At 29.1% G+C, this 12,911-nt stretch overlaps 1 protein-coding gene across 1 annotated transcript; it reads left to right on the top strand.

Annotated features, from left to right (window-relative positions):
• Positions 1-506: 506 nt before the first annotated feature.
• Positions 507-12,408, top strand: LOC100166389 (EH domain-containing protein 1). The gene is made up of 6 exons (XM_001951132.5): positions 507-1,654; positions 9,190-9,298; positions 9,424-9,588; positions 9,730-9,919; positions 10,783-10,953; positions 11,295-12,408. Exons 1-6 carry the CDS (start codon positions 855-857, stop codon positions 11,498-11,500), a joined length of 1,641 nt encoding a protein of 546 aa, XP_001951167.1. The 5' UTR covers positions 507-854; the 3' UTR covers positions 11,501-12,408.
• The last annotated feature ends 503 nt before the right edge of the window (positions 12,409-12,911 follow it).

Genomic DNA, 12,911 nt, shown 5'->3' with positions numbered 1-12,911 from the left:
TATGGCCGTATCTCGATTATACCTATAGAAACTCAAATACAAATATTAAGTATTGATGTTCTGTGATAATAATTAATTTAATAATACTACATAATAATTTATCATCTGTTATTATTTATTATTGTACTTAATGTATTTCTGTGGCGGCTACAACGATTACACTGCTATTATGCACGTCGGGCATTACATGACATTATTTTTTTGTTAAAAATCATGTGACTAACGTAGGAAAAATTCGTAGTTACTACCTAGCACGATTTAAGATATTATACAGGTTGCACAACGAAGACAAATATCGTGACTCAAGAACTGAGTTATAAAAAAATAGTTATAATATTATTTGGCTGCGGCCACGGTTTAAGCATAGAACATTCTATGGTTTAAGATAATATTAAATAATATCTATGGTGCCACCGTGAAAAACCTGTTCGGGGGTTTGGTACACTTGTTTGATAAGGCGCGTCGCGATTGCAGCTTGCTGATAAGCGAATGACGAATGTCCAACCATAGAACAAGTCCAACTCAGCGGCGCTGCGGCTGTGTTGTTAAATGTTAATTGTTATGCAGTATTGCACTATTGCAGTGTTAAGTCGCTAGTCAGCGTCGGTCTTGTTTGTCGTTACGATTTCTTTTTTCATCGCCGCCGCAGTATTATCTGCCTCCGTTCCTATAGACTAAACAATCTGGCAGGTCCATTTAACATTTAGTATTCGTCGCTCGTCCGTCGCGTTTGTTATCATGTCTACGGTGCGCGCGTGACACGACGGTGTATAATTTCGAGTCGTTGCCGGTGCTTACGTACGTGCGTGTGTGTGCTTTGAATATCTATTTTCGTTTATGCGAATCGGCCGATCATGCTGGGTTGGCTGAGGAAAGATGAGGGCAAGAAGATCGAGACGTACGAGTCCGTCCTGGACGGGCTACGGGAGAAGTACAAGTCCAAACTGTTGCCCCTGGAACTGGCGTACCAGTTTCACGATTTCCACTCGCCGCAGCTGGACGACCCCGACTTTGACGCTAAACCCATGATACTGCTGGTCGGTCAGTACTCCACGGGCAAAACTACGTTCATCAAACACCTCTTAGAATCCGATTTTCCGGGCATTCGCATTGGGCCCGAACCCACCACCGACCGTTTCATAGCTGTAATGTACGATGAAAACGAATCGATTATTCCAGGGAACGCGTTGGTAGTAGACCCAAAACGACAATTCAGACCTCTGTCAAAATTCGGCAACGCATTCCTCAATCGGTTTCAGTGCTCTTTAGTAAATTCACCTGTCCTAAAGGGTATCTCAATAGTTGATACCCCTGGTATTCTATCAGGAGAAAAACAAAGAGTGGACAGGGGTTATGACTTCACTGGTGTATTAGAGTGGTTTGCTGAGCACGTGGATAGAATTATTTTGCTTTTTGATGCTCACAAGTTGGACATATCAGACGAATTCCGCAGATCAATTGAAGCACTACGAGGTCACGACGATAAAATTAGAATTATTTTAAATAAAGCTGATATGATTGATCATCAACAACTGATGCGTGTTTACGGAGCATTGATGTGGTCCTTAGGAAAAGTTCTTCAAACTCCTGAAGTAGCCAGAGTTTATATTGGATCCTTTTGGGACAAACCATTACGATATGATGGTAACAGAAGGTAATAATTATGCATAGTATTATATAATTTCATAAATTATATTTCATACAATTGGATATAAACTATAATTACATACCTATATTGAGCATATGAGTCGTGATAATATTTGTTAAGATTAAACTAAGTAGTTACTTTGTTGTTCCCCTCCTTCCATCCCTGGATGTTTCATTATTGCCAAATTTTAATTATTTGTGTGACTAAATAGATAATAATATGCCAATATCTATCTAGTGTGATAACTAAACAATAGAAAATGAATAAAATATACCTATGACTCTTTCAAGAATACTTAAATTTGTATTTAGTTAATTTCAATAAACACCAACTAATTTGAACTATTATCTGTTAATAATATTACGCTTATACATATGTTATAAAGTCATACAATTAATTACTTATTTATTTTTTTTAATTGAAATAAATATGTGAAAAGTTCAACGTAATTTTATTAAAGTTGCCTTTGTTTAGATGTTAACAATGTACCTAAATGATTGCTTTGCTCTATTAAATTTATTTGAAATTAATCATATTGTTTACAAAATAGATACACTTTATTAATTAAATTCTTCAACCAGATCAATTAGAGTGCTCTTGTGGGTTTAGCGTAACTGATGCTAATTAGACCAATAAAAGTAGATCGGGTATTAACTATTAAGTTTAAGACAATTGACTAACCAATTATATTTACATTATGACAATTGGCTATAAATTGTTCCAGTTTCTAATGATTAGAGATCCATTTTATATTTGTATATACCTAGGTATTGTTATTTTCTTTATTCCTAAGTAGATAAACAAGGTTAGTGGGTCAATACTTTCAACACCATACTACTCACCATAACAAATGTTTTGACAATGTACAATTGTACAAACAATATTATGAATATAATAAATTATTTAATTGAATTGTAGTTGTAACAAACCAATAGAAAGTTCACTAGTGAATTTTAGAAATGTGATGAATTTTGTGAAAAATTTTACTTATTTAGTTAGTTTAATGATCAACAATTTAAATAATTAAAATTAAAAAAATATAATATTTTATTAATTAAATTAATTTACATTACAATTGGCATACTGTTATCTAAATAAATTGAAGGTTTCAGTTAATGTAGGTAATACCTATGTTACCTATTATGCACTTTTTTTTTAACATATTTATGTAGGTAATTGCATATCTATGCATATCTACTTAATTATATAATTTGAATTTTATAATAATACGATGTTCAAAGTGTGTATGACCTTTTATTCAATCAAACGGGATTCAAAAGTGGGACGTCTACCTAGGTAAATTGATCTTAATTTATTAAATTACTTAAAACTTTTTTTTTTTAATGTACTTTTGTCTTATATAAATTAAAATGTTATTTAATTATTTATAGAAACAAATTAATATGATGTAGATAAATATTTCGCATTAATTGAAGTGTAGGTTAGTCGTAAGTACCTACGTAGATATTATCGGTACCAATAAATAATCTATAAGACAAAAATATTCACATTCTTTCACATTTCAATTTGTATTTTTATATTATATTCACTAAAAAATAATACTTTAACATAGTTAATGTTTTCAAGTGCGCTGCGAGAGGATAAATAGATAAATTGCTGTCACGCCCATACAAGTTATTTTAAAAGCATAATTTAAGCACAATGCACGTCAGTTTGTAATTTTCGTAATTATTTGTTGCATTTGAATACTTTTAATTTCAGGGTTAGAAACATCCATTGAAACACTTTCAAATGAAATAATAATGATATTATAGTATTTATTATATTAAATATATGTACCTACAATAATATAATGTTTGAATAGTAGTAAGGCGTGTGTTTATGCAACTACATCACAAGCAAGCGCTTGAGTTTAAACACACACGTTTGAAATACCGACTAAGCAGACCATTAAAATTATTTTATGACGACGGTATCATATTTTATCTAATATGTACATCTACTTCATACTTGTAAATCATTTGGTCGGGAAACTGAATATTAGTATAGTCAATAAATATTAAACGTCCCAATTCGTATGAAATATAACTAAGTACCTGTATTATATACTACCTACCCATATTTCAAAACGTTCAAAAAGAAAGCGATTCTGACTGGAGTCTGTAGTAGGTACTACGTGAGTTTTCTAACAGCCATAATTTCTTTTCCTTACAGCACTACCAGTTATTAGTTACAACTTACAAGTAAGGTCAGTGTCTAGAACTGCAATTTGTAAAATATATACATACCTCATATTCGTACGTCCATTGTCACGTTTATTTACTATAAATTTCGAATTCCCAAGAAGTAATTAACTTCACGTAATTCTTGTGTTTCTATTCTGTTTAGGCCTCTTGGGCCAGGGCGGCATAACATAGTTGTTTTAAACACTCGTCAAAGTTTGAAATTCTAAGTATAAATGATTACAAATAATAATCATTAATTACAAAATAATATTATCATTAAAAGTAAAATTGAGAATTTAAGTCTGTGGGGCAATGTCGAGCTATAATAGTTTTTTACTGAAAGCTAATAATAAAAAAAAAAAAAAAAAAAAAAAAGTCTGTGGGGACTCAGAAAATATACTTACAGCCTTTATATACTTTTTCGTCTTGTAATAACACGTCCTTAAATTTGTCTTTATTAAAATTAATGTGCCGGTATTTTTTTATAATTTTTATCGAGTGATCATTCCAAATCATAAAAATAATTGTGCACATAAAATAAATAAAGTGGGTTTATTATATTGATCAATTATAATTAATTATATAATTATGTAATTCGGAAAATTTGTCATTAAACTGATATATTTTTTTTTAGAAGATACAATTATTGCAAACCTTGGTACGAGTTATTAGGGTTATATAATATTTACATTTAACCTATAATAACGTTTATCTGTGCGAACGTTTTCAAACCCTATTTGTTTTATCCTTATCTAATAATAATATTTGGTTTGACTGTTAATTTGCCAAATGCTAAATTTTTTGCTTAGTATATACGTTTCTTATATGTATCAGTAATTATTACATATTATTAATTATCATAACATAAAAATGGAATTGTTTTTGAAATTTTTCTTATATAATTTGAAATCAAAACAAAACAACATTTTTTAATTTAATTTATATTTTTACTATTTGTTTGCTCTTAAATGTTACATACATTTCATACTCTGAAATTTCAATTTTCTTGGAATTTCCGACTATTTAATTAGTTAGGTACCTATAATTTATTAGTTCCTATTAGTATTTGCAGTTTAAGTGAGTAGAGTAATGTACCAACATTTTGTGGGTTGCTAGGATAGGTCTGTGCCACTTCACTCCGCTAAACTTTAAATATTTATATAAGTTGTATAATACATATTGTTATAAGTTATAACTAATTTACTACTCATTCGAAAGTTGATAGTTACAATGAATATAAATTGTTTTATCATAATATTATGTAGGTATATTATATTAAAATTTTAAATGGAATGCGTATGTGCCATGTGGTATTACGTATGACTGTAAACTCCGAAATTATGTAGATATAATGATATGATTGTATAAGTACATAAATATTGGTAAAATAACGATTTAACACTGCTGTCCGTTAACTGCAGCGTATGAAATAATAGCATGTGAATTGCAATTGGGTCGATCAATGTATGCAAACGTTTGAACGTCCTGGATCTAGTATAGGTATACTATATTTTAATAATGTGATTCAAATGCCGAGCCAATAACATAATTCGTAAAGTCACTTATGATATTCGGGAAAATAACCATGACGAACTGCTAATATCAAACATCAGCCGTTGCAATTTATATTGATTCAACTGTGTTTAGAGTGTTAAAATGTTCCAATAATAATATTCATAAAATTGACATTGATGGATAATATACTCACTCGTAAAATAGTGACTAATGGTGTATTTTTTTTTTTACTCGTCGGATTGAACCCAATAATCGACTACAAATTTACAAACGCGTACACCTACGTGTAAATATAGGTATAATCAAATGCAATTATTATGACTAGAGCTCAGTATTATATGCATTTTCATATTCATACTGAGTGGCGAGTGCACATCTACCTATGTGGGTGTTTCAAATCAAACTGATTTCAAAGACGATGTTTTATTTTGCATATTGATGCATATTTGAGGGGTTGAGGCATATTTTGTTCATTGTTATTAATGCATAATATAATTTGTATAATATACATTATTTTATTCACTTTTAATAAAAATAATAACTTTTTAATCTTTCCTTGGTCTTTTTTAAAATAAAAACAAGGATTAATATGTTGATCAACAGACAACAATTAATTTTAAAGAATCACAGATATCTTTTTGATAGTCAAAATATTAATTTTTTTGCTTAACATTTTGAATACTGTATTTATAACAACTATGCTGCTCCAAGAAACAAAAGAAATTAACACGGTTACTAGTTACTACCTCCGTTTATGATGGAACTTTGATTGAACTCCTCGTTGAACTCACTAAAAACTAAATATAATAAAAATAAAAACGAATACCTACAAGGGTATATAACTTTTTCGTTGAAATTCTAAAAAAAATGTAATGTGTACAAATGATGATTTACTTAAAGTTTTTATTTATTTCATTATAAAGATAGTTTGAGGTTTGACAACATAATATACAGTCTACTTAAGATATGTATTCTGTATAAATAATACTATATAGCTTAGATTTAAAAAATATGTATTAACTTTTTTTTTTGTCTAAAATTTTAATTCATGTACAACGTATTGCATATTTTGATTTATTTTTTTTCTTCATATAGGATCATTTTGCCATTTTGATCTTGCATATTTGCATTATATTTAGGACCTTTTTAGTGCATATATTTCTGATCTCTAATTATGAGCAATAATGTATTACAACTACCATATAATAATAATATGCAGCTTATTACGTAGTAATATAATAATAATAATATTTTAAAGTTTAAGGTGAAAAACCGATTAATTAGACAATTACAAAAAGCTAAATAAACTAGATATAGTAAAATACCTATATAAATACAATTAAAATCATTAAATATAGGGAATATATTTGGTAAAATAAATTTAAAATCATTCGAGATTAACTTGAATAAATCTACCTAGGAATATCTTTTCTTTAGCATTCTGATTTTATAAAAGTCAATCACTGAAATGTTAATTTAAAAATTATAACATCGATAATAGACTTAGTTACGCTACTAAACGCGCTCGTTCTTTGACCGTTGATCTTAAATCTTAATTTTATTTAATATAATAATATTATATAATTTTATATCTAATGCATGACATTGTATATGCCTTTAAGTGCTAAACGATGTAAATTAAAAGGCGCCCATCGGTGTAATGATGGACAACTTTTATTAAAGGTACGGGAGTGGTGCAGGTACCTTAGGTATATTATTATTTCTGTAACTCACCTAGGATGGTATTTTTTTTATAAACTATGTTATACGCGAGGAAAAATAATTTATTATTTTAGCCACTTGTTCTCAACCTTTTTTATGAACGTACTTAACATTTAAAAAAAAATATAAATACGACCTACATATTTTTCATATATTAACACAAATATAGATTATACTCTTAACTGATTATGTGTGTAAAGTAGGAGGATTATCTGTTTGGTACAGTTTACAGAATCAGTTGACATCGCTCTTTTTGTCTTGAAATCATTTCATTTTGTTTATGCTTTATTACTGCGCAGTGTATTCCATTATTAATATTATTATAATTTCAAGTTTAAAATTATGATTTTGGCTTGTATTTATGATAGATCTGAAAGACTGCAGAGGCAGACTTTAGCCATTTAACATTTTTAGCCAATAATAATATGAGTACTACGAAGAGGTAATACTTCAATTATAATGTATATTCTAAGAAATGTTTGTATTATTTATCGCATTTATAAAAGTTCATCGAAATTATAAATAATTGTTACACAATTCGTACGTATTTTTTTATGGAAATCATTTTCAAACCGCATTAATTATATTTTTTGTTCCAACCGTCAACCGTATACATGCATAGTTGACAATTCATAATTGTAATTTTATTTACTCGTGTAATTTTTTTAGTCGACTCGTTCATCACAAATGCATTATTGTAATATTGCGCTCCTATATAAGATTTGAATTTACACACCGGCCACTGTGTTAATTTCTATAAAAAGAAAACTATGAAAACTTTTCCATGTAGCAAAATGTATCATATCTATTGCATATTATTATTCACCTGCTAAATTTTGCTGTAATATAAAATTTACCAAGATTCAATGTTGATGCATTTGATCGACTACATTTATTGCCAGTCAATTTTTGTAATTTTGAAAGTGTTTATTGTTGCAAGTAATAATTATAACACCGTACTAAATGGTGAAACACATAATGAGTGAATGCAACACCAACGAAGAAGAATGAAAAGAGCATAATAACATACTAAAGAAATTAAATATAAAATAATTGGTCCCGATTCCAACCATAAAATGTTATCTGATTTCTTAGGAGAACCGAACTTGAGTCTAGAAACATATTATAATTATTAATACCTACAAAAAGTTCTACATTTTTTTCAGCTGTGAAGCACAATTTATTCAAAACTTATTTATTATTTAATTTTCCTCTTACATTCATGTAAAATATCATAAGACATTATTGTCGAAGCTTGAGATTAATAGAATATAAATAAATACCAAGAAAAATTATTTTCTTTCAGAAATATAAAAATTAACTGAGCGTTAATTAGAGCAACTACTTATTTTTGTTTATTTCGAAAAAGTCAAAAACAATCATTGTTTGGTGACTTTTACTGCTGTGTTCCTCGGACGGTTAAAATTGCATACGTATCGACTTGTTGTGAAAAACAATATACCTAATAATGAAAGTAGGACATAAATTACCTAATGGTTGATTGGGTGCGGAAATATCCTATAATTGGGGGCATGAATGTCCTAAATACCGTTTATTACCTGTATCTAACAAATAACGATATAAATAGGTACACCATACAGCACATACCTATTGCACAATACATTTTGTACAATACGTACAGTTGTTTGTTATTATTTTATATTTGAAACCAATCGCTTATTAATTATTATTACAGTTAGTATAAATCATATTTTGAACTTTAAATTGGGTAGCTAAAAGTTGGGTGTATTTGTTGTATATAATATAATATAGGTACTTATTAATGTATAGAGTTATATATCATGGCGATTGGCGGAGTCGGTCGGTTAAAAATAAACGATCTTCTATGCATAAAGCTTAATCGATATACTTATAGAATTAATATAATATAACTTATAAGTGTACGTATATATATTATAATATATATATATACGTATTTTTCACTGAACAAAAAGGACCGGTGAAATCGATAAAATTATTATCGCCACTCTTTATTCGTTTTGTTAGACATTCGGTGTCTTCGGTGATTTTTTTTTTTACATAATAGTTTTTTTAAACTTAAATTTGTAAACGCCTCGCTGGATATTTGATAATAAGCTGTTTTGTATATTATTATAGATTATTTGAAGACGAAGAACAAGACTTATTCAAGGACCTGCAGTCTTTGCCGGGAAACGCGGCGTTAAGGAAACTAAACGACTTGATAAAACGTGCAAGATTAGCCAAAGTAATTATTGTTATTGATGGAGCACGAACGTCGTCGTGCACTATTGATATCCGAAATGTGACGCATGTCACTATTATAGCGATAATTGTATCGTTTCGTTAAAAAAAGTTTCGTGTTGTTTACAGGTTCACGCTTACATAATCAGCGCGTTACATAAAGAAATGCCAGCTCTTTTCAGGAGAGACGGTAAGAAAAAAGAATTGATCAAAAACCTCGGCACTATTTACCAAAATATCCAGAAAGAACAACAGATTTCGCCAGGAGATTTTCCCGATCTCAAAAAAATGCAGGTGTGTAAGAATATCATCGATTTCTGTATTATAAATTGTGTTCGTTCTCGGATTACAATATCATAATATCTTATATTATTTTTTATGATTCCTGTCACATGTTATTTTATTGATCAATCGACTTGCAACGGTGTTTTTCAGGACGTACTGGTGAACTTAGATTTTAGTAAATTCCAAAGTCTTAAACCGCATCTGTTAGAAGAGGTCGATAAGATGCTTGCCAACGACATCGCCAAGTTGATGGCTATGATTCCCTTGCAGGACATGCATAACCGTAAGATGAACAACGGAGACGCTGAACAACAGCAGCAACAGCAGGCCGTAGTTAAAGGTATTTATTTTTTTGTTTTTTCACGTTTTCATATGTTATAAATATTAAATAATAATATAATGCGCGAGTAAACATCATGAATAAACACTAATAATATACGGCACACACAATGGGTATTTCATAAAAATAAAAGAATTTATTATAAGTATATAGTTTAAAATATCAATGCTATAAAAACTTGAAAAACTCTTTAATTATTTAAAAAAAATCGATGAACTAATAATAAGGTTACATTTTAGCGATTTTATTGATTCCATCCCAATTATATGATAGCCCTAAGGTTCTTTTGTTATATAATTCAAAGTATTGACAATTTTTATTCAATATTAATTGTTCAACTGTATTTATCGCAATTTTTTTTATAAAATTGTCACTACAACTGATTTTGACTTGCATAATAATGTAAGTACCTAGATTTCTATATTTTTTTTTTGAAACTTCCAATTTTACCAATAATTCTTATATAATTTATTCAGGTTGCATAAACTACCTATAAGCAATTTGTTTGTTAAATTTAATTTGATTCACAATTTATATTGCGTACAATATGTACATTTAATATTAATTTTATCTATTTACGGTTTTGCTTTTGATATCTTTTTAAAGCGTGGCAGGTGTTTAATGACTCCATTGGTTGATTTTAATTAAAAATATTTTAAAGGTAGTGCTATATTTTTAAATAATTTACATCTAACCCCTACCCATAACCCATATCTCATGTGAGCCGTAAAACACTAAAATATACTAATCAATAATCATAGTGTTATGTGTCATAATGTTTGATGAGGTTCAACATTAATATTGTACTTTTTATTTATGTTAATTAATAATCATTAACCATGACATTTGCGTTCACTTTGTAGGTGGTGCGTTCGTGAGCGTCCAGGACACAGCAAGCCCATTCGGATACAAGAGGGGAGAAGGTATTGATGCTGGCAAGGGCGAAACTGGTTGGGTGGTGGCCAAGGAACGGCAGAAGTATGACGCAATATTCAACACGCTGGAGAAGTCTGACGGAAAACTTTCGGGAGCCGGTATGAAATTATGTATCGTATATTATATAGCTAGGGCTGTGAATTTAATCCACTATACAATGCATTTAATAATTATCAAAAAAAATGTATTAGGAATTTACAGTTGTTTTTCATAAAATAGGTGGGTACGTCAAAAATAAACTATGAATCTACCTACATAATATTATTATACAAGTAGTTTAAAATAACTAAAAATGTACAGTTCAAAAAATAAATGTTTTAAAGTTAAATTATATTTCTCATCTTATATATTTTAACCTCCTCGTCACAGTGGAGATGATTATATTTTATGTAAGATAGTGTGGGATGATCTAACCAAGTTTTTATCATTCTTTTTGCAGTGGCCAAAGCCGAAATGGTCAAATCAAAACTACCCAACTCAGTGCTTGGTAAAATATGGAAGTTGTCGGACATTGACCATGACGGTTTTCTGGACATGGATGAGTTCGCGTTGGCAATGCATCTGATACAAGTGAAGCTGGGTGGGCATGATCTGCCCATCGAAATACCCGATCATTTAATTCCTCCCTCAAAACGGGACATTTAGCGACAGACAAAGAAAACAGGAATCCTATGTACATTATAATATAAAGTAGACACAACACCAACACTCGAAAAAAAAATTGTACCCGACTGTACACATAATATGCAATGTGATTTTTGTATATTGTATATATTATATTACGTAATATGGATGTATCGTGTATGTTAATTAATTTATATATTTATATAGTCAATCGAACGAAATGTATAACACAGAGTACCCCTCCCCCCAAAAAAGGCCCGGTCTATCAAATTTTTGAGTATGCTCTGTCGCTTTCAGGGGTTAAAACGAAATAATTACACGGGTTATGATCACTGAACGGCAATCGAAGTTATTCATTATAATACCTAATATTTAGATAAGTTTTTTTAAATTATATATTATAATATCAAACTACCTATACTGTGTGATGAAGAAGTGTTGCTTTTATGTTGTATTGTTATTTTTGCGGCATTTAATTTTTGTATCAATTTCGCAGCGACCATGTGATATTTATTATTTATTATTATTATATATTTTATATACTTCAAACGAGAAGAAAATGTCAATTTTGTTCAATCATTGATAAATTATACGCTATTCTAATGTAGATTATACGATGTAAATTAAATTATTGTTTTGTACTACTCAACAGACTTATTATCGTCGAAATTGTTTTTGCCGAAACAACATATTATATACGCGGTGTTAGCCGAGACCAATAATAATTTATGATTTTTTTTTTTTATATATATTTATATATATTGTAACAAGTAAACTACCACTATATACCTAGTTAAATTATATTTTATTGTATTTGATAAATATTTATGTAATTTATCTTAAAGAAATGTATTTATATTTCTTGTTACACGTGTTTTTTGAATTTGATTATATATTTTTGAAATTAAATGCTTTATTTATTAAAACAATATTTTGTTGTAATGGCTGAAATCTTAGATGCATTTTCAACTTCACTGTGCCCAGAATTTAGAATTATATTGCTGTCCCTTACATTTTAAAAGACTGTTTAAAAACCGTCAATGTGCATTTGTTGTCTCCATATTCATTGTGAAGGGCGCCAATCGCTTTCAAGTATTATATACGCTCTCATATCACAGTGGTGAAAATAATAATGCTTTTAATTCGCATAAACAGCAAATGTTTTAAACAATAGCCAACAAATATTTTTGTAATCTCTTCAAAATTATGTATAATATTGTTTTCAAGCCTTGGAAAGTTGGTTAAACTACTTAGTTACCAAGTTGGTAACTATTTATTAAATTTAAAAAAAATTACTCGTTCCCAAAAATTATTTAATATTTGTTACACAATATTACCTATAAATAATTTTCATGAATAAATCGCATTCATTTAAATAGTTAACAGTAATTATTTTAATTTAACAATAATTTTTTTTCATGTTTTAATGACA

Source organism: Acyrthosiphon pisum, chromosome A3 (assembly GCF_005508785.2).
Source record: "Acyrthosiphon pisum isolate AL4f chromosome A3, pea_aphid_22Mar2018_4r6ur, whole genome shotgun sequence".
Taxonomy (NCBI): Eukaryota; Metazoa; Arthropoda; class Insecta; order Hemiptera; family Aphididae; genus Acyrthosiphon; species Acyrthosiphon pisum.
This window is presented reverse-complemented; position numbering and strand designations above follow the sequence as displayed.

Bases quoted from the DNA above. Each gene is read 5' to 3' on its own strand.
- LOC100166389 (XM_001951132.5), top strand. From the start codon at position 855: ATGCTGGGTTGGCTGAGGAAAGATGAGGGCAAGAAGATCGAGACGTAC. The intron at 9,299-9,423 runs GTAATTATTGTT...TGTTGTTTACAG, and splicing joins AACGTGCAAGATTAGCCAAA to GTTCACGCTTACATAATCAG. The intron at 9,920-10,782 runs GTATTTATTTTT...TTCACTTTGTAG, and splicing joins ACAGCAGGCCGTAGTTAAAG to GTGGTGCGTTCGTGAGCGTC.